The 23,202-nt window shown below is 42.1% G+C and overlaps 1 protein-coding gene across 1 annotated transcript in view; it reads left to right on the top strand.

The window, feature by feature from the left end:
- Positions 1-23,202, top strand: part of GRIK4 (glutamate ionotropic receptor kainate type subunit 4) — a 202,122-nt gene that overhangs the window by 110,765 nt on the left and 68,155 nt on the right. The window contains exons 6-7 of the mRNA XM_063311199.1: positions 2,164-2,217; positions 13,243-13,404. Of these exons, the coding sequence (XP_063167269.1) occupies positions 2,164-2,217; positions 13,243-13,404 (216 nt within the window). The remainder of the gene's footprint in view (positions 1-2,163; positions 2,218-13,242; positions 13,405-23,202) is intronic.

The following is a 23,202-nucleotide window of genomic DNA, read 5'->3' on the forward strand; positions in this document are numbered from 1 at the left end:
TTGTGACATTGGGGGACTCTCTTTGATTTATGGTGCTCCATTTGAACTCTGCTTGACAGCCCTGCCAACCTCAAACAAGGCTTCTGCCACTGCTTCTCAATTCATACCCTCTCCCATATAGTTCAGAGATGCACGGATGCCTCTCTCTCTGACGGACCCATCCTGGCTTCCACCTGCCAGCATGCTTGCATAAAGAAAGCCGGGGAAAATAATTGGTGGCTTTTCTTTGATTACCTGCCCTTGGAATCCAAAGGACCTGACTCCGAAGCTAGACGCAGGAAGAACAGATGTGCCTGCCCATCCCAAGCTAAAAAACAGGCACAAAAGGGGGCAGTGGAGAGGAAAGGAAGCAACATGTGGAACAAGAGAGCAGGTTGGCTGTCTGGGAATCTGTTCATGCATTTCTGGGTGTCCCCTTGTTTTCACCCCCTGCATTTTGGCTCTACATTTCAGTGGGTGTCCTGTGCAAACAGGGCATGACTCTTAGACAAAATGTGCCAGGAATAAAGTGTGTTTTCCCAGCACGGCTCTGGATTACTCAAAGTCAACAGGCATAAGGCAAGCCTCGAAAGATGAGGCAAGTGAGCTCCTTGGTAACAAGCAGGCTCATGATGCTTCGTCTGTGACTTGCCTAAAAACAGGTGAAGAGATTTTGTCTTTTCCTTAGAAGCATTTTCTTCCAGCCTAGAGATGCACAACAAGAATGGAAAGGTAATTTGACGTACAATTAAGCAACAGAGATGTGGCCCCTTTTATGGCATAACAGGGCCAAGGTAAAAGCATTACATCTGCAATCCCAGGAACCAAGGGAAGCAATCTAGTTTTCATAATCTAGCCCTAGGCTATTTAGAGTATCAGGTAAAGACCAGCACTTGGAGTTGAGCCTGCAAGGATATTAGTAGCTAGAGTGGTTAGTGCCTGATCCACGTTCTGTCTTGGTTCCTTTCAAAAGCCAAGCAGCTGCCAGATAAAACTAATAGGTTTCAGAGGGAGGCCCCATGCAGAGCATATTATTATTGTCTAGCCTGGAAATCTGCACATGTTCTTCCTGGGAACTGCAGGAGAGAGACCCAATGGGGACAGACAGGGTATGTTAAAAAAGTTAAGAATGGTGGTGAGGATGGTGCAATCAAAACACATGCAATACACATGAAAATCAAGCCGGGCTTCCATCGCACCGTCGTGGCCCTCATTTTGACTTTTTTTTTTCAAACTACACTTTGCAGACATCCCTCCGGATGTTTGTAGCCAGGTCAGTCTTAGTGAGCAGAACAATTCTCCTGCGTCCTCCCTCCCTCCCCACTTTCCCTCCTCTGCAAAGTGTGAAGCTGTTGAACTGAAATGAACTACAATTATGTTCAGAATTGCCACCACACTCCAAATGTGTGTGTGTGGGGGGGGGGGGAAGGCAGTCTTCATTTGCATTTGCAAATTTGTTTTTAAGTGCAGCGCATTTGAAGCAGTTGCCTGCGGTAGTGCAGGAACTTTAAAAAAAAGTCATCCAGGTAACAAACAGCTAAAGAGAGAAACAGATGCCCCCAATTAAAATCAGTCATTTGCTTGAGGACAGTTTCTATGGATTCTCAGAGTTCAAAACCGGCAATCCTGTCAAAATCCCAAGAGAAGCAAGTGGTTGCAAAATTAGAAAGCGGTATTTGAAGGACTTGGGAGGGGGTCCCTATCATTTTTCATCCTTCCTAACTTCATGAGTCTCTTTTTTCCAACTGAGTGCTTAGGAAACAGGGATAAAATCTATAGAGGAAGAAGTGGAGAACCTTTCTACCCACAGGGGAAAAAATTAATTAAATACTGACAGCTAACTTCCCAATCACCTTCAAACACTTTCCATGCAAGTAGAGATCTTCTTGGTTCTGATACTGTTTGAAGAGATTCCCCCAGCAGGGAAGAACCTCCATCGGAGACAGGAGCCCGCAGCAGAGTTGGTCATTAAGCCATATCCTAGTATTCTGCAGACCTTTTCTAAGGGGTATATCTCATTGAAAATAGTGGCATTCAAAGGAAAAACAAAGGCAACCCCCCTGCCTTTCTGTCTGGACTAGAGACCTGAGTTAGCTTCAGATTAGAATGCATCGAGCAGTGCAGAAGCGATCTTACAGATTGTGACTTACCTCTCTTTGAATTCTCATCTCCTCTGCGTTACAGGCAGCTGAACTGGGAATGGTGTCAGCCTATTATACATACATCTTCACTAATCTGGTAAGCATTTTTTTTTCTCCTGTTCCCCTCTAAAGCATCTGACGGATCAAAACTGGCCTGCTCTAGATGTGAGGAGTGTCTGGCTCTCCCAAGCAATGGAACTGGCTGATAGAGAAAGGGGGGTACCACATGGAAGGTGCCTTGCATTTGGAGTTAACCCGTCCCCCCAAAGTGGGGGGAGTTGCCATAAAATATGTCACCCCGGAGCAGAATTTTGTTACGGTTTTTGCGTTCTATTTTTGTAAACCGTTTTGGCCGGAGGATTTTGTCGTTGCTGGCTTGTGTTGAGGTGCAAATATGAGCAAAGCCATGTCTCTCCCTTTAAGAAAGGTGGGTGAAGATTTACTAAGTGGCCTTTGAAGCTGAGCCCTTTTCTAGCAACCTGACTCCCATGGGGGCACCCCACACCCTCCTTTTTGGTTCTTGGCCGAGCCGTTAAAATGGGCCTGTTTGGGTGGATGTCCAGGGATCCATCTTGAGTTATCTGACTGTTGGTTGCCATCTTCGTATTACTCTGCTGATGTTAGTTGCGTGAATTTTATTTTAACTGGTAAACCCCGTCAGGTGCTGAGAGTAGAGTGGAAATAAATTCTTGTGAGCCAACAAACAAGTGAGAAAAGATGCTTGTTCACAAGCGGTCTCCTTCTAGACTGCTGGATGCCAGAGGAAGATAACAGGAGAAGGTAATAGCCTTCATCCAGGGCCTGTGAGATTCACAGTTTCTAGAAAAGGTCTTTTAGCTCAATGGACCAACATGCATGTAGCTTCCATTCCAAGGGTGATTTGGTATACAGGACCCACTGGCTGGGTGCATACAATTCAGCTCCTATAATAGGTCATGTTAACACCCTCTAACCCCATTATAGTCTAACCTAGTCTGTTCTGTAAATCCAGCCATTGTGATTGTGCCTTTCCTTAGCTAAAGTGAGGGAGCAGCTTCTCTCCCCTTCCCTTAGCTGCAGTGGTTTGTCTGGCCCTGTTCACCTGAACATGAGAAATCACCAAAGGGTTAGGCTCTCAGGCTGATTCTTAAGGTAAAGGTAAAGGTTTCCCTTGACGTAAAGTCCAGTCGTGTCCGACTCTAGGGGGCGGTGCTCATCTCCATTTCTAAGCCTTGGAGCCGGCGTTGTCATAGACACTTCCGGGTCATGTGGCCAGCACGACTCACGGAACGCCGTTACCTTCCCGCCGAAGCGGTACCTATTGATCTACTCACATTTGCATGTTTTCGAACTGCTTGGTGTGCAGGAGCTGGGACGAGCAACGGGAGCTCACCCCGCCGCGCGGTTTCGAACCGCCGACCTTCCGATCGACAGCTCAGTGGTTTAACCCACAGCGCCACCGCGTCCCAGGCTGATTCTTGCTCTCAGCTTAATTTCTCTTCAGCTTACAGCCCAAAAGAGCTTGTACCTACCGTAGCTGAATTCGCACTCCACATTAGGCCATTGTCTGTTTTAAATTTTGGTTGAGTTCACATATCATGTTAAGCCATAATGTGATTTTGGGTTTTAGTTAGTGTGTGGCATGAATGGTGGTTATATCATTTAAAGTTAGCTGACAGCCTGGTCACTGTGGCTTGTTCTAAAAACTGTGGTTAAAACCAAGAGTGGCTTCATGTCAATTTAAAACTCGATAGGATTATCCATTGGGACAGAGTCATTGATACAAAAAAAAATGACTGCAAAATGTTGGCAGATACATAATGCGTGTGTGTGTGTGTGTGACTTGTCCTTAAAAAATGGCAAACTTACCTCCTTCCTTAATTTGTAACAACTCTTCTTCTTGTTGTGACTTCAAAAAAAGAACAAAAAAGGCATTTTTATTTTTACCTTGACAAAACCATCTGCTTTCCAGCATGTTTAGAAGTCAGTGATGCATTTGGCTTCCCTGTTATGAAGGGACTAATTTCTTTTGTGATGGAGAAGGTGGCGGATGGAGAGAATAGTACAGTTTTATTTCTGATGTCTTTAAAATGGATGTCCAATCTTTTATGCCATAATTTACATCCAGATTTGGGAAAGTGTGGAGTGAAATTTCTCCTCTGGAAATATTTTTTGCTGAGAGTTTCCTCCTGCCACTGACAAATCTTCCTCAGCTGCTCAGTTGTGACTTTCTTGTGATCATTTCTCAGTAGCTCTGCAATGCTCTGAAAACGCTTCTCTAAAAACCCTTCCTTGGCAGTATTATATGCTGTACCTCAAAGACATAGAATAAGACTTTCCTTCCTATTGCAAGCACAAAATCCTTCCTGAGTGCATGAAGACTTCTCGTTCATTGGGAACAGCTAATCCCATCCATGTGCGATTGTTCCTTCCCATTTCCATCGGATCACTTGCCATCAGGAAAGTGAGAGAAGGGGAATTTAGGAATGTTTAGGTGACCTGTAACGTGAAGCATGTTCTGGGATGGGGTTGTCTTCCTTCAACTCAAAGTTGCTGAAAGATTTTCCTTTCTTTTACTATTCCCCTTAAAAACAAAAAACAAAAAGCTTGGTGCTGCTTGAAGTGGGGCACTCAGTAGCCCACCATATTCTTAGATCAGAATGTCCCTGGGCTATGAAGTTACACCATGTCTAGCACTGTATTCGGGACTAATTTTGGAAGACAGAAGAAGACAATTGTCACCACTGACTGCATTCCATCTAATGTTGCCTCTGGGTTGAGCATTCTATTGGTCTGCATCCCAGGTTCTCTGTTTTGCTGGGATTCCAAGTTGGCTGAAGCTTGGAACCTTGCAGGTCCCTGATCAAATATGAGATGCAGGATGAGCAAGGCAAATGGCTGTGATGCTTTAGCAAACAGCCTCTGCTTGGTGGATTCTGGATTGCTCGTTTCAGTCTGGGACAATAGAAGAGTCCTCATTATTCTCTTGCCCCCTCCCAGCAATGCACTGGGGTAAAACATGAAATGATAGTCTGATGGCTGCAGTAACAAAAAGACCTGAGTAACCATTAGGCATATTCCTTATTCCATTTAGATGAACTAAGAGAGTCGGAGGGGTGGGAGAAAGCAGAGAACAGCCATCTCCTGAAATCACACAGATGAGATCCGGCACCTTTTTTACTAATACGGGTTTAGAGATAATGAAATCTCTGTTGCTTTGGATGCAAGGGGACCGATGAGGTGATTAATAAGAATTGCCTTCTAACCTCAGTGGTGCTCAGTTTCTATAATTTCAATGAATATTTATGTGCTCTGTGTGTGCGTGCGCGTGTGTGTATGTATGTGTTTGAGCGGGTATGTGCGTGCATGCCAAAAGGAGCAGGGAGCATGCTGTTATTTGGGTGGGGCAGCAGCAGAAACAGATGGAAGCAAGTGGGAAGCAGTAGGAATCTGAACTTAGGGGATAGGAGTGGATGGCAGGGCCGCAACTAGGGGGGCAAGTGGGGCATGTGCCCTGGGCGCTGCACTAGGGGGGCACCAAAATGAGTGCGGGGGGGGCGCCAAAATGGGCATGGAATCCATGTTTGCCCCGGGTGACACAGACCCTGGTTGCGGGCCTGGTGGATGGGCATGGATGCTCGGAAGCCAATCAGGGAAAACATACCAAATAAGAACAAGGAGATGGTGCAGGGCTAACAACAGTTCAGAAGATCACAAAAATATCTGCTTTTTCCCTCCAAAGGGACCAGTTTGGATTGAATCCTGGTAATGTTTGGGCGTCTCGGTTCCTGGACAGCTTTTTCACAATTGCCTCCTGTCTTTTGGGCTTAACTAAAGTTAATACATTGGGAATTGGGGCATTATCCTAGACCAGTGTTTTTCAACCTCAGCAACTTTAAGATGTGTGGACTTCAACTCCCAGAATTCCCCAGCCAGCTCATCTAGAATTCTGGGAGTTGAAGTCCACTCATCTTAAAGTTCCCAAAGTTGAAAAACGCCGCTACAGACTTTTAACTCTGAGCTTTCTGGGTCTTTCAGGATCAACTAGATTCAGACCCACAACTTTGTATGTCGTTGGACTGCAGATGAATCCTTTCCCAGTTTTTTGTTTAGCTGCACACATGTTGCTTCCAAGAGATCTGAGGTTTCTAACTGAACAACAGGGAGGCCTTCATTTTGCTATGGTCTTCCTCGTACATTTGCCCCAAATGATGGTGCATATTATGTATCTAAACTATCACATGCCCTATGTATGCCTCAATAATAAAAATGGCAAGTGAGAGAGGCATGGCTGGAATGGGGAGATTTCAGAACGTGCCATTTCTGTGAGTCCATTCTGTAATTTTATAACCAGGGAGGGCTGACAGAGCATCGTGTTAGTACCTGGCAGTGATTCAGGTAAGCTTCTGTTGACTACCCAAGTTATTCCGCTGGGTCACAGAAGAAGAGAACATCTTAGTTCCATGCATTTTTTCCCCCTACAAATCAAATTGTAGGCTCCAAGCAAATTACTTCTAATTTGTTGTGTTGCAAGGAGGGAGAGCTTTGTCACAGTGACTCCAAGGCTGTTTTCTTCCAGGACATGGATCATCAACAGCAGCTTGGGAGTGGACTTAATAATGCCCACTACTAGCTTCACTGGATCAAACGGTAGACCCTTGGTTAGAAGTCTAATGTTATTTCAAGGACTGTTCTAAAGTAGAGGCTGAAGGTAGAGGCTGGTCGTATACCAAATGGTGTTAATGTTCTTACCCTTGTGTATTGATTAGTTTATCGAAATAATCTAATTCTCACTCCAGTGAAGTCTTGACGGGGTTAATTAAGAAGGAAAGAGTAGCTGGATGGAAACGTGGGCAGATGGAAGAGAGATTTAAGGAAATTAGTAATATTTAAATGTGGATAAGAGATGGGAGTGGAGCCATTTAAGCTAATAAATCTAGAGGGATTATCAAGTCACTAATGATCCCAATCAAGTTCTAACTGGGGCGTGGGGGAAATAAGACATAAAATCAAGTTGACAGGTTCTTTGGGATAGCAAGCGGAAGGCTCATCTAAATCAAATAGTTTTGGGGGGGCAGGGGTGCTCGAAGGGGAGGGGGAAGTTGGCTGTTGAAAGGAGAGGCACTATTATAAATTTCCAAATTAAGAATATTAAGATAATAGGAGACATAGGAAGGTCTCAGTCATAAAAGGGGTCAGGAGGCCAGTACTAGCCCCCTGGGAGATGCTTTGAAGGTCAGCTGTTTGCATTTGAAAAAGAAGAGTCAGAGACAGAACTTTCTCCTGCTTCCCAGCTCCCCTCCCTGCACTTGATGGCAATTAGGCTTCATGGTTGCATTGTTGTGGGTTTTAGGGAAGATGCAAGGCTAGCTGGCTGGCTTCCGTCAAGATTGGTGACTCATCCTGACTTTAAATCCTCCTAATTAGACAGTTCAATGGAGAGAAAAACTCAGAGAACGAAAACAAGCATTTCTAGTGGAGAATAGGAAAGATCAGAGCTGCAAGATCAGAGCTGTCATGGAACCCAGATGAATATTTATTTGATAGATTTCTATCCTGCTTTTTTCCTGGAACTTAGTGTGGCATGTATAGCACTCCTCCCTTTTTTCCCCCACAATTTCCCTGTGAGGTCTGTTGGGAGGAGAGAGAAATGGCCCAAGATGACCAGTGAGTTTCCATGGCCAAGGATGGATTTGAAGTTGGGTTCCTGCAGCCCTTGAACCCCCATGGCCACACATAGATGTAATCAAGACAGTAGTTTTATTCAGATGACTTTTTTAACTTGGTTACTGAATTAACCAATTTTCTGGGTCCACACAGTCCATTGAACTAAACTACTCAAATGGACAGCCTGGATTGGAGCCGTCAATTATTTGTCTGACAGTGCTCCCAGTGACTGGGGAAAGGTGCCCTGCAGCATTTGCAAAACACAGTTCATTTCCAGGTCACTTGTGAAATATGGTGAGTACTTTCTGCAAATATTTGGCCAGCTTTTCCTCCAAGGGAAAGACATCCTTTCAGATGCTATTTTATTCTCCCCTCAGACATCTTTTCTCAAGGCTAAAGATGACCAGCTTCTTCAGTCTCTTTTCATAGGTCTAGTTGATAGTCCCCTGATCTTCCTCATTGATCTTCGCTGAACCTGTTCCAGTTCCTCTAAACCCTTAGTGAAATGGGGTGCCCAGAAATGGAAACTGGAATCATGGTAGGGCCTGACCAAAGAGGAAAGAAGTGGGATAATTGGCTGGCTGGGGAATTCTGGGAGTTGAAGTCCATACATCTTAAAGTTGCTAAGGCTGAGAAACCCTGCTCTAGAGAGATGCACAATCCCAGCTGCTTTTCATATAATGGTCTGCCTCTACTTTTCCCAAGTGTAACCCTGTGATGAATTTCTTGAGAGCTGAGGCCAAATCAGAGAAAAGCTCAGAAGGAAATGAGCATAACTGGACTGGATTTTCATAGGCAATAATGAAGATTAATAGTCACTCAGCTCTCTAAAACTCTGCCTTTCCACCTCTAGGATAGCTTTATCACTTTATCTCTGTAATTTGCTTTCTCCATATATCTACAAAGGGAGAATACGTTAATATCCTCCCTTTTAAATATACATATAATAATCTATTCATCTTCAAACAGATTCCCCATTTATCTTAGGCCATTTCCTGTTACTGCAGTTCTCTTTTGTAGTTCTTTCCCTCTTAGACTGTACTTGGTATTGAGCCCAACAGGATAGGCTGATCTTTTGTTTTGGGATGCCATGATCCTTGGATCAGAACTCTGGAGGCTCGGTCTTGATCATAGCTGTAGGAATGAGTCCCCCATGTATCTTCTTGTACTGTGTCTTGAACCTTGAAAGCAACATTCAAGAAATCCATATATTTACCATAACAACCTGGTTAAGTTTATTAACCTGGCTGTCTGTGGGCACCCTGATTAGCTGTTAATGAAATCCTGGTGCAATCTTTGCTTTGTATCAAAAGAAAAGAAGGAAGAGAATATTCTGGAGGACAAGAGGGAAGGTATACTGGGAATTGCCAGGTATTCACCTTTTGTTCCCAAGCCTCAGGGTGAGAATTTTAAATCATAGGGTCATCTGCTAATCTCAAGTTGCTACCTTTCAGTCTTGGGCCTCGAAGAACTACAGAAATATTATTCTAAACTACTGCTTCATAAGAAAAAAAAAATTCTTTTAGAAGTCACCATTCTAACAGAGAAGAAATTGCATAAAATATTGCTCACTCAATGCTTCTCGTGCTCTGTCAGTCCATGGTAGGCCAGGTCAGGAAACAGTCACTACAAGAATGACTAAAACTCTATTATTGTCAGGTGTAATGAGAGAATCTTGAAAGCCTGCCAGAGTTTTGCTCTGCCCCTCTTATACCCTGCAGAATCAAGGTGGGGTTATTTTGAGTTTCTTTCTTACTCATATCAACTTGCATTTTTCCACAGTTGAGTTGGACACTCAACCTGGAGTATTGGGGGAGGCAGCTCCATAGCAGAGGTGGACGTTCTGGACAATGGAATCTTCCAATAGAGACCTGTACAGCTTATTCCATTATCCTTTGCCAGCAGCATCTATTATACATTCTTTCCCACATTATCTTAACCTTTCATTGGTTTGCTAGGTTGTTGCGTCTAATGTGACTTGCTGCATGGCAATTGACTACTAACATTCTTCCTCCAGTCTCCATCTGACCTAATCTTGATGAATTGCTTCCATGCATCAGGGCACAACCTTAGAATGTACCCAGCTGGAGATACCAGTAATCCACTCCCAAGTAGGGATGAACTTGTTTTCTTTTCAAATTCCACCCTCCTATTAGTTTAGTGGGCACTGGTGCCAGGTTGCTTACCTGTCATGCAATGCAGCCAAACTTGTAATGCTTACATGGGACAAAGCTGGGCAAAAAGATCTAAATGTGTTTCTGGAACCTTTGTGATGAAAACTGTCCAGGCCAGGAGCAATTGAAAAAAAAGTATGCATACACTAATGCATAAACTTCCAGAATTTTTTTTTAAAAAATCCATATCTAATTGTCAAGGCAACTTCCTTTTTGAAGAGGAAATTGATTTTTGCATGCAGTTTATTCTGCAATTATTGACACAGTTAATATGTTACAAGTGAACCAACCCCCCTTTTTTTTTCAAGTCATAAAGCACTTAATGTAATCTAGTACAATTTAGTGAACGAATGGAAATGTTTTTTCAGGCAGCTTAAGAATGATAAATTGACTTAGCAGATTAACTTTTATAGAGACTAAAGGCCATTGGATTCTGAAAGAGAAGAATACATATTTTCCGAAAAAGACGTCTTCCTACGAGGCTCGATGGGAATGGTGCCATGTCTCAATTAGAAGGGTCCCAATGCATATTTGAAAGTATATCCTTTTTCACAAACTTAGATGGATGTTGAGGATCATCAACTATGGACAATACTGTATATTGTCCTCTGCTTAGATTCTACCACTCCATTGTGGATGGAGAAGGGAGGGTTAAGTGATTTTGTTTCGAGCTCTTTTTAATTGAAATTAAGCATTGCTTTTGCTGGAGGAGGAAACAGAAAATGTTGGGGAGAGTAAATGGTGGAGTGGAATTCCAGAGCTGAGATACTGTTAATCCTCTCTGCTTCTCCGAACATCCTTTAAAAATCTGCTGCGAATGATGAAGGAAACTAAAGCAAAAATAGAGGGAAGCGCTGAGGGCAACACAGATTTCGATAGCACCACTACAGCAGCATCAGAATTCTCTCTGCTGTCTTCATTCTGGATCTGCCCCCTCATCAGATCATAAAATTCTCATAAAGCAGCACTTACGGAATGATTAGAAGGATATTAATCAGCTGCAAATCTCAAAATCCAATAAAGCTCTTGCAGTAATTGATAAAGGGAGTTGCACATGTGAGCAGAAAGGTGGAAAGAGCGATTTTGGTCTCACAAGAAATCAAGCTGTGTAAAAGCTTGTGATCTTCCATCTTACCTCTGTTTCTCCAAGGAAGAGGATGCGTTTTCACTGTCTCTTGGCTAGATGAGTGACCTGGGTTAATAAAACTGTGGTAAACATCTCATAAAGAAGAGAGGATTCTGCAGCCAGGAAGTGATGCCTGTCAGTGAAAAGGGTGCTGTTGTTAGTGTAGGTAACCCAAGAAGAGCGAATTGTTCCTGTGCTTTTTAAGATATGTAATTAGCAGATGCAGATGACTAATGTCAAAGGCCACCTGCATTTGATAACACAGATTGTGTCCTGTTGAGGAGAGTTCTTAAATTCAGCACCCCTGCCCTGGGATGTTACAAGTGGCCTCCAACTTCTTTTGCCTTGTTCCTTTCATCTAGGCTTTTCCAACCTCTCATGGATGCTCTGCACCTAGATTTTCCCCATGTACTAAGTACTCAGGAGGACTTGTGTAGTCCTCAAACTAGTGGATTAATGCTGAATTGTCCCCCAGAAGACAAGCCAGCCTCTGGAGCAGCCTTTCTCAACCTTTTGACCCTGGAGGAACCCTTGAAATATTTCTCAGGCCTTGGGGAACCCTTGCACATTCAGTCTCAGATATAGGCCAGAAGTTCTAAAATCATTATATTTGTTTCATGGGTAGGCCTGTATATGTGCATGAACCGTGCTCTTAAACTAAAAATAAAGAATGAAACTGACCTCTTTAACGTGAAGTGGCCCGAATTTGAAATATTTTTTTAAAATAAATCGTGGTCTCCCAGGGAACCCCTAGTGACCTCTCACAGAACCCGAGGGTGCCACAGAACCCTGGTTGAGAAGCCCTGCTCTGGAGTCTATTTCCTTTCTTCTCCAGACCTAGGAAGGAGATATGAGAGATGGTGAGCAAGTTGAGAAAGGCACTGGAGGAACTCTAGAGATATACAACCAACAGATGGAAGGGGAGTTGTTAATAGCTTACCTCATAAATCACAGCTCTGTCTGGGCTGCAAAAATAAGCAATAAATGATTCAAAGCAATAAAAGAAACTCCATTTTAGTGAACTCACTAGTAAAAGAGGCTGGAGGTTCCTACCACAATTGCCAAGATTCTACTGTATACCTTACCCTTGATCCTTGCATTAAAACTCCTTACTGAAGTCTCCTCAATGCACAATTTACAGTGCCATGGAGTCTGTTCGATTCCTGTGTTTTGCTTTCCTGTGTGTTGGTGGTTTCTCAGGATACCATCTTTTCACATTCATTGTTCATTTGGTGACATTTTGTGTGGTTGTTACCTGGGGTTGTGTTATTCTGCAACAGGGCTACTCAGATTCCTGGCTAGGCCTGAGAGACCATTGTTTTATCTCAGAATGGAACTCTTTCTGGATCCTCCAGCATCTGTCCAGGGGGTAAGACAGATAGTGCTTGTTTGGCACAATTGTTCTCACACTCTTTGCATACGAAATCCCTTCAGGCCCCAGCTCTCATTAGCCATCTGCCCTTGCGCCACAGGTTGACAGTGTGCTGTGAGGGAATAAATAACCTGTCTGGGAGACAGAAGAACAGTATCATTCAAATGCATCAATCATGTGCCACTAATTTTTGTGCTGCCTAATGATAATGTGACTTGGTCCAAAATACCGTTCAGTCCCCTTACTTACGTTTGTTCACTGTGGACAAGTTGCACTCCTTGCCTTTCCATCTTCCTTATAAGCTGGAGTAATAGCAAAAACAGCAAAACAAATAACATTAAATTTCTGATTTATAAGGGTAAAATTTCTGTCCTGACCCCAGATCATAATTTATTTCATGGCTGTAACTGCTCATAGAAATTGAAGTTTTAATGCCTCCTTTGATCTGTGAAGGTCAGTCCCAATGCTGCTTGTGAAGTTAAGATGAGCCCTTTTTATGGAGAGGATGGTTGGACTCTCCAGTGAGTCCATCTTCTAAGATTTATAGAGACAGAGGGTACGGCCTTCTCAGTTTTGATGATACACATGACTTCCTCCTGGTCATGTTTGTAACAGATGAGGGCTTCGTAATTCTTTTTTTTCAGAAGGAGTTTGTAAATAAATGGGATTTGGAGCTTCTTGACATTCCCTATGCTTTTACCAGTCCTTGCAGTTCCTTAAATCCCCTCCCTTCATTATTTCCTTATGACTGTTGAAGAACATGCTAATTCTGCTTTTTGTGCTTTGATCTTTGGCTTCCTGTAGGAATTTTCCCTCCAGCAACTGGACAGCCTTCTGGATGATCGTGTGAACATCATGGGGTTTTCTATCTTCAACCAGTCCCACCCTTTCTTCCGGGAATTTGCTGAGAGTCTCAACCAGTCATGGTTAGAGAATTGTGACCATATTCCTTTTACTGGACCAGCAGTAAGTAAACCAACACATCCCACAACCTCATCCCACTCATCTCCATGTAATGATTACCTGTGTGGGAGAAAAGAAAGAGCCAACTTTTAAAAGGGATTCAATAATGAAAAATTTGAAGGTCTAGAATGTTGTGTACCTCTCAACTTTCCCCGCCTACATTGCTCAAATTAGATGAAATAATAGTAGTTAAAATAAGATCTGTGCTTCCTCATTCTTTTTAGATTTCAAGCTGAAGATTTCAAGAGCAGGACTTTTTCTGTGGTAGCAGTTCTCTTGTGGAGCTCCAAGCCTAAAGCAGTCTAGTGTCCCATAAATGATTAAGATAATCATTTGGTTGAGCCTTGATAGGCCAATCAAATAGCTGCATATGTTCTTCTAATTATTCTGCTAGGAATTCTTTTGGGATATGCTGGTTTTTGTCTGGATTGTCAATGCTTTTGACTTCATGCCTTCACGTCATGCTTAGGTGTTTCCAACAGGTGTCTGATTGGCCTCTGTGGGATAGTAGACCACATGGATCTTTAGGAACTGAAACAGCAAGGTTCTTCTGTTTCGTTATGTTATAAAAAGTTTTGATTAGTGGAAAGCCAGTACATAAACTTTCATCCTCTCCAGTCTTGTTTTCATGGAAACATCGAAACTGTCTCGTACAGAACTGGAGTCTTGTTTAATCTGGCTGTCTAAACCTACCAGCAGTGGCTCTTCAGGTTTTGAGGCAGGAGGTTCCAGATTGAACCCAAGACCTTCTGCATGCAAATAATGTATTCTACTTCTCAATTAGTGCTGCCTTCATCAGCCTTCAATCTGGGTGTCCTTCAGATGTGCGGACTTCAACCCCAAGATTCCTTCCTCCTCATAGCCATTGCTGAGAATTCTGGAAATCCCACTTATCTGGAGATTGTCTAAGTTTGGGAAGTCTGCTCAAAAGTGGTGATGACTATGGCCTTCTCACCTTCTCATGCTCATGCAGCATGTTACAATGTGGTCCTCCAGCTTTTGTGTTTTTACATTTGCAACATGGTGTCATCCTGCTTAGGCATACGCCTTCCTTGAAGAATGTATCTCTTCCCTCCTCTTAAATTGCATTTTAATTAGTACATTACCAGACTGGGAACTTCTCTGTCTTCCCATTAAAGCCTTTCAGTGCACCCTGAAGGGAATGATATGTGTCTTCCCTAGAAAGCAGAACAAAAGGGAATTTGGGGATGCTGCTCCGACATGGCTTGTCTGAAAAGGCAGAAAGATGCACTGTTAGTGTTGGCTCTTATGCAGGGCTGGAGATGTGAATACATAAGCAGGCACTCAATCTTCTCTCTTTCCTGTTCACATGAAAGGTCAGGGTGCTCATAAGAGGGTATATTATGTGACTTGCATCACTGTGTTCTTTGCCCTAAAATATCAGGGGCAGTTGACACCAGATGGACTCTCCTGTTTGCTTACATATTTTCCACCTGCCATGATTTCAGCTGAGCTCATATCGTCCTCTGTCTCCCTCCATCACTGTCTTCCCATTCTTCTCCTCCCATCCAGAGAAACACTGCAGTTAATTCACTGCCCAGTCTCACTGCATACCTAGCACAATCTCTCCATTGCTTACATGCCTCCGATGGTAGTGGAAATGCATTATAAATAAAGCTTGTTCATCAAGCCAGAGATCTGTGACAGGCTGGAGTGAAAAAGGATTTCTCTCTCTTGCTGTTCCCAAGCTTCTGCTGGTGGCAATTTTACAGGCTTTGTTCTGTTTTTCAACTGTTATCCCATTTTAATGGGGCTCAAACTTTACCTGTGCAAAATGTTGATTTTACTACTCAGTACTTTTCTTATATTTGCTAGTCTTCCCTGGATCTTTCCAGGCATTACACAGAAACATGTGCAATGTGATCTTGATGAACTTTTTTTTTAACTTCCAAAGTCCAAAGTAGCTTTGGGGATATGCAGAGAAGATTATAGAAGTAAAGGAGTGGGAAAGCTGCGTATCCCTTTCTCCAAAACCCGGCTTCTTCTCAAAATTGTCCCCTAGTGTTTCCACTCCTAGGGGACCCATACTTAGCATCAGGCACAAATCTAGGGGGAATTAGTTCTGGAAGTGGGGAGATGAATAGCTTGCAGAGAAAAAAATTGAGCACCCTATCTTGACTTCATCTCCAATTTCAAAATTGGGTTGGAGCATTATTGTTAAATCTGTTGTGGTGTAACATGCCATTACATTCCACTGCAGTTGAGCTGTTTCAAAAACAGTTTAAACTATCTCAGGTGGTCCCCAAAGAATTGTTAAAATTGAAATTTTGAGCAAGATGTCTGGGAGCAGGGAGCTTCTTCCCATTTTCTCCTCCTGGCTCTGCTTGATCTCTGGCCCCCACCCTCATTAGCAAGAAAAATGCAGTGTTCTTTTCCCCACCATGAAATGTCTGGGTGGCAGCTGATGCCAGCAGGTGAGGCTGGCTTCCAGAAGCTCTAAGGATCACAGGGGTGTAGCTGGTGGCCATAGATAGTTCATCACTAGTGTTTCCATGTTTAGCCATCTATCTCAAGAGACGTGGATGTCCACAGAGGACTGTGTGTGATCAGATATGATGGCTGGGTTTACAGGGAGGTTTGGGAAAGCCACGGAAATCTTGCTGAGAGATGGTGGGACTTTTTCTACAGAAAATGTTAGGGAGTTATTTGCTCCAAATGCGGCTCCCATGAATCACACAGCAAGAATGGAAACCAAAGGAAAGCACTGAAAATTACAGATGGCTAGATTAGGTAATTAAAATGTGGGCTAAAACAGATGTTTGTAATTAACTGTTTATTCCGCTGTCAGAAATCCTGATTGTACCATTGGAATGGTGCAACTTGTAATTCTCTATATTAAATTTGGGGCCAAGTGTGACATTCTTTTATACACAGAGAGACAATAAAATAGCAGTTTTAAAAACTTCAAGAGCTCTTCAAGAATGGTTTCCTAGGAGAAAAAAAAATAGGCCTGGAGGACCCGGTAACTTGGAGACCTGTGTGGATGAACATTTATGTTTAAATTGTCTTTGCTTTCAAATTAGCGTTTTAACAGCACGCTCATACTTAGAAGAAAATATTATTTTTTAGCACACATTTACTTAAATAGGGGCATCAAAGGGTATGGCTCTTTCCTCTTTATCAAGTGTACGATGAACAGTGAATATGTTTTTGTTGAGAAATGTCTACTCTGATATGAAAGTCTGACTATGATGGGATCAATGCTATAGCATGTTTCATTCATGCATCCAAACTTTCACAGTACTATAGTTTGTGAATGTGAAAGCTGAATGTGTAAGCCAGCACTTTGTGATCTTCCAGTATAGGTACCATTACATGCTAAGATATCAGCACAAGGACTGCAAAATCCTTAGGTTGCTAAGACCCTCCTGTTTTAGTTGACAGAAGAAATTGATTGATTTTGTGCCATCAAGTTAATGTCAACTCTTAGCAACCACTTGGATAGATTTTTTCTGTCCCTAACCTGGTCTTTCAGGCCTTCCAATGCTGCACCCATTGCCACTGTAACTGAGTCTATCCACCTTCCCCAGCATTAGAGCCTTATCTAGAGAACTAGGTCTTCGCATAAGGTGTCCAAAGTAGGATAATTTGAACCAGGTCATTTGTGCCTTGAGTGAGAACTCTGCATTACTTTGTTCAATGATCCATTTGTTTTCTTGGCTGTCCATGGTATTCTCAGGAGTCTTCTCCAACACCAAAGTTCAAAACCATCAATACTCTTCCTAATGTGTTTCTTCAGAGAAATTGCTTGACCAACAATAGGTTTCTTCACTTCTTAGTACTGTCATGAGTTTATCCAATTTTATTCTTTAGTTAGAGGACCTCCATAATCTATCTCAGTAGATAATGATTTGGTTCCCTGTAGGTTGCAATGTTGGTTGTATTTCTACTGTTTCCTTCTAGCAGTTCCTTTAAACTCCTAAAGATCATCCAGAGTTTTAAAAGCATGATGTAATCAATATGTGAAAAATAACTTTTCACATATTTAGTTACTAAATATGAGTTAGCAGCACGATATGGCTACAAAAAGAGGCAAAAACATTTTAGGCATTATCAAAAGAAACTTATTTCTAAATCATGGGAAATAATAATTTCACTTTATTATGCATTGGACAGACCCCTCCTGAAGTCCTAGGTCCAATTCTGGGCACTCCACTTGAAGAAGAATTTAGACAAATTTTCTAGGCAGCTACCTTCTTGCTCCTCAGAATTCTTTTCACTTGAATTGATCACAGCTCAAGGAACCAAAACAGAAAATAAATGGTACTGAAAGAATATACACTAATGAGCAAATGAAGAGATATTTGCAGATGGGCTGTTAGTGTTAGCAAGGAAAGGATGAGAAATCTAGAAGGATGACAGTTGGATCTAAGGTTGACATATTTCACACCCATTGGATGGTTGGAAGAGCCTGGGGGATCTGCAGAAGAGCCTCCTTATGGAGAAATACAACTTAATTGTGTATGCTCTCTGCCATACTAGCTGAATCCCAAATTGCTTTATTGCTTTAAATAAGAGTAACAGATAAATAGTGGCAGAGGGAAATGGCAATTAAACAATCCAGACAAAGGAGGAAATTTTGTTCTCAAGCAAGATTCTGCTGGAAAGCTGACAGGACAGAAAGAAGTCAAGGAGGTTCTTCCAGATCATGGGCTCACCAATAAGATGAAGCTATGCAAGGTCAACCAGACCATGTATGGCCTGAGTTGGTACCATCCTACCAATGGAAATTGACCAAACTAATTGTTGAATCTGGGCTTTGGTGCTGGTGGTAGAAGACAGCGCAAGGCAAATTGTGAGTTACACAACTCCTTTCTTGGATAGGAAATCAGGGCATTTGCTGCCTGAAACTGTTCCATGTTGTCTCATGGTATGGTCAATCCTATCAGCTGCAACTAAGTAGGAATCAAATGGTGGTTTGTCATCCTGAAAGGTGGATGGCAACAGAGTGAGATGGAAATTATTAGTATTAGTATTAGTGAGGGCCATCTGGATCTTTGGGGCAGGCGCTGCTACAGAGAAGAATATGAGCTTGATTTGGGAGTTTGGAGAGAAAATTATGACAGAATCAAGTTCTAGGAGATAACCTGGGCAGAAGGATGTGGGAATGAATCCAAGAAATGGTTGGCTTAAGGAAAAACAGAAAGAAGGGCTAAAGGAACCAATGGAAGAGAGATAACTTTAAAAAGCTTGGGAATCATGAAGTTTGTTTATGTAAGTATATGTACCGTAATAAATGTTAAACAACTCTATTTCATCATGCTTGCTTTGAGGCAACATACAATTTCGCAAAAGCAAGCCATAGAATTAATCCCATGACAATAAACCAGAAATGGTAGTAAAGCAGAAGTACAGAGACAGCTTGAATGCAGGTTTGCAGTGAGAAACCCCTCCCCTCCTCCTTGAAATCTCAGAAAAGTCCAGCAGGCTACAGCTGAGCAGAAGAAGAATCAGGAGGATAAAAAAAATATTTATTTTCAGTGTTCAAGGCACAGTTGTTTCGTTGGGCTGGATTTGCTACTGAATACTGAATAGAGTTGGGACCTGCCACAAAATGTTGCAGCAGAGCATGGGCTTGTCCAGGGGTGCCAAACAGCCAGCCATTTCCAGTTTAGACAACTCCATTTGATGCCCCCCTCTTACAAATGTATTATTTCCCAACCTTTTGAGATAGACTCAACTTTTGTTAGTTTTATACCACAAAGACAATTTGTGGTGGGACAAATTGCAAACTCAGTAATTCTCCGTTATCAACCTTGAAATCTCAATGTGTCTATACAGTATGAGAAACCACAAGCATGGAATTGAGTGTGCTATTAGCATTTGTGCTTTAGATACTGGTGTGAATTTCTCTTCCATGCACTGAAATCTCTCTCTCTCTCTCTCTCTGTCTCTCTGTCTCTCTCTATCTCTATCTCCCCCCCCCCCAATAAATTTGATGTGGCTGGAAGGAGGTGATGGGTAGGAAATTGGTTTGGGTTTTTTAGTGGGATGTCCAGTGCCTTGACCAACACTGCTGGATAGCATTTTCTCTAAATCCTATTGTGGAAGCCTTATAATCCTGCTTCTCAGGAAACTGCCCTTGATCATCTTGTCTAATAAAATTAAAAAACAAAACAGTGGACAAAAGATATATTTTTTAAAAAAATCCAACAACTGAAGCAGAGGTTTGTAAGCTACAAAGTCGAAAATCCCAATCAATACTGTCATATGCTTCGTTAAGATCTACAAGCATCATTTGTGGTAGCTAATAAGATATCGTTAACTGCACAGGAAAGAGGAGAAGAGAAGAAGTGAAACATGGACTAGAAGATCTTTAAAGATCATAAATCAGGCAACTGACGTTATGGCAGCAAATGGAGGCCCACCAAGATAAATTGGGTTTTGACCTGCTGCTGGTTGGTTTGATCTTGCATGCTTCTTGTATAGCATTCAGACAAATCTCTGGAAATCTGATCAGCCTGGAAAAATAAATCAGAACCCTATCTCAGACTTCTCATTTTGCTCATGGCAATGCAGCTGGAGAATATGTCAACCTGTTGATTTAATGACAAGAGCATTTTAATTTTTGAACTTTGTCCTGGGCAAATTACAATAAAATCCCCCTTTCTTTGATAGATATGGCCCTTATTTTGGAAAAGGCATTGTTTACTTTTTTTTATTCTCATTATCTCTCCTGCTTTGCCATCCATAGGACACTCAAGATAGCGCATAGGCTAAAATCAAAGAACAATACAATTATTGGTAATACAATTATTAGTAATACAATTCAAAGATCCTAGTTTAACTGACTTCTGAGAAAACCCTGCCTTTTAGCAAGCAGACTTATGATTCATGAGTAGAGGCCAGGATGGAGAGGGCATAATAAATCAGGGCCTGTGAAACAGAGCATCTTGTCAGAAGTTTGCCTTGCCCAACCTGATTTTCTCCAGATATGTTAGGCCTACAATTCCTAGAATTCCTCGTGATCCTGGCTGTTGACTACCTGTCTTAGAATTCTGTGAGTTAGAACCACGATGCATCTAGAGGGTACCAAGCTGAGGAAGGCTGGCTTAACACTTTAAAAGAAAAGTCATTGTCAAAGGCCTCCTGTTTTTTCATTCACTGTAGCACTAGATTCAGCGAGTTAGGATCAGTTTATTGGTAGCTGAGCAATTGAATAGACTGTACACTTACTCTTATAATTGCATCAGATTAGGGAGAAGAGACAATGTTTCTTTTTAAAAATATATCTGATGAGAGGGAAATGGAGTTCTGTTGGATGCCTCTACCAACCCTTCCTTCCAGAGAATGTATCATTACATTGTTGCACATTTTGATACCTGTCGGTTTCACACACAGTGCTGGGGAATTTGTGCAAAGTATATTTCTTCTGAGGGTGCCTTGGACTGCAAGAAGATCAAACCAGTCCATCCTCCAGGAAAGAAAGCCAGACTGCTCACTTGAGGGAATGATATTAAAGGCAAAACTGAAATACTTTGGCCACATAATGAGAAGACAGGACACCCTGGAGAAGAAGCTGATGCTGGGGAGAGCGGAGGGCAAAAGGAAGAGGGGCCGACCAAGGGCAAGGTGGATGGATGATGATCTAGAGGTGACGGACTCGTCCCTGGGGGAGCTGGGGGTGTTGACGACCGACAGGCAGCTCTGGCGTGGGCTGGTCCATGAAGTCACGAAGAGTCAGAAGTGACTGAACGAATAAACAACATTTCTTCTTATTTTTGAGAACACGCTTGTGCAAAGGCCTCAAAGATCATTTGGCCAGTGGGTGCCTAGTCATATCAAGGATTCACAAGAGAATCTTCAAGAAGAATCAGGACTGTTTTTTTTTTCCCCCTGGATAAGCTCAAGTGAAGCTCTGAACCTTTTTGAACATTACATTCATGCAGTTTATTTTTTTCAGGAGAGCTGGGTGTGCATACTGGCACAATCAGTAGATATTCTCAGAGGTAATTGTGTTCTCATGGTGAAGGTGAGGTAACGTGAGGGATTTTGAAGAGAAAACAGATCTTGCAACCCCCGCGAGAATTATTGGAGAAAGATACGGTATGGAGAGTGGTTAAAAAAAAATTTTTTTTAAGGAACTTTAATCATAATAAGAGACTGTCAACAACAGCAAGCAAGAAGTGACATTAATTAAAGGTGAAATCTTAGTCATAGGATAAGGAGGAAAGGAAAGATGACCAGGTTTTTTTCATACTGATAAAGGTAATAATAAAAAGAATGTCCAAAGTGCTGAAGTTGGAGATAGTTAAAATATAGTATATGAGACAGGAAGAATAAATAGAATTAATTGGGGCAAATGAATCTAAGTTGAGCTGTCAACACAGAAACTGTAGTCCTGTCAAAGAAATCTTCCATGTAGGAAGGCTCCTAGAGGGTTTAAAGTGACAGAGGTTAAAATGTGTATCAGCTGTACCAGATCATGGAGAAAGGGAAAGAAAATAAACATTGCTAAATGAATCTGGAAAGACACAAGAGTCCAACTGGGTTGAGGTGATGTATGCTTTTCAGAAAGAAAGAACTTTGGAAGACAATTGGGGTCCTCCAAACACACTGAAATTCAGTGAATCTCTGGCCCCCAGCATATTTGGAGGACAACAAGCTGTGTTAGGCTGATGATTGTGGTATTTTTCTACATGGACATAGCAAACATTTGGAATCTCAGCCTTCAATGGCAATTTTGCAGCAGGTTTCCTGGGGGTAATTCTCACTGACTTCAATGGGATTACTTTCCCATAAATTTGTGGGATATTATACTGGCAAGATTTTTTAAAAAGCAGCATCTACTATTATCATTTTGGAAGATGCTGAGACCGAGAATGGCGTAGATGCTAAAGAACCAGGTTCAGCTTTTACTCACCCATGAAACTCAGTTGCTGATTGTGGCTGTCAGTTTAACCTATTTTTCTGGGTCATAAGACTGAAAAGGAGAGTGGGAAGAAGAACCAAATATAGCAGTCTGAATCTCCTGAAAGAGAAGTAGAAGACAACACATCTTGAGTATCTTTGTGTTTATCTGACCAAAGCTGGTTTTATCAAAGGCAGACATCAGCCTAGCAATGCCTGGAGGACAACTAATTTGTAGTTAAGATGGCAATTAATTCTATATTACTTATATCTGTCATGAGTAAGGATGGCGAGCAGGGGGCTCCCATCCAGACTGTCAAGCACATGCGTAGCACTGAGGAATTGGGCAGCCACTCAAAGAGACACAGATCGGGACCGCCTTAACCCTTGGGGTTTATATGTCTGGGTTTTCCCATGCTTCTTCAGTTTGTTAGGATTCCTGTTAAGTACTAGCAATAAATATTAGAGACCAGTTCCTTGTCTCAGGGTGTTTCCTGGCTGTTAGGACAATATCCTTCAACAAAGCATTATTTCATTTCATCTGATTTTGATGTCTTTATTTCTTTAATATCATGGGAAGCTTAGTATGGAGAGTACTTTTAGCACATGGATGAATTAAATATTCTACGTTATCAATCGGCAATCTTTTCCTGGATGGTCAGGTAGCTAAACTATTTGTCCAGAAAGTAGAAAATAGCCTTGGTGTATCTTCAGGCCAATCTGAATTTGCAACGACTGCAGAGACAATGATTATATGAGCACGTGGATGTTCTCAGTCTCAGGGTAAAGTCTGAAATGAAGAAGAATTTAAGGGCTGCAGTCTTTACTTCTTATTGAGATAAGTGTTTGGATAGAGAAAATGGGTATTTCCAACAAGGAAACACACACCTCAGCAGACCTGCAACGTGGAGAGGCACTCCTATCAGTCCT

The sequence above is a fragment of the Candoia aspera genome, chromosome 9, assembly GCF_035149785.1.
Source record: "Candoia aspera isolate rCanAsp1 chromosome 9, rCanAsp1.hap2, whole genome shotgun sequence".
Lineage (NCBI taxonomy): Eukaryota > Metazoa > Chordata > Lepidosauria > Squamata > Boidae > Candoia > Candoia aspera.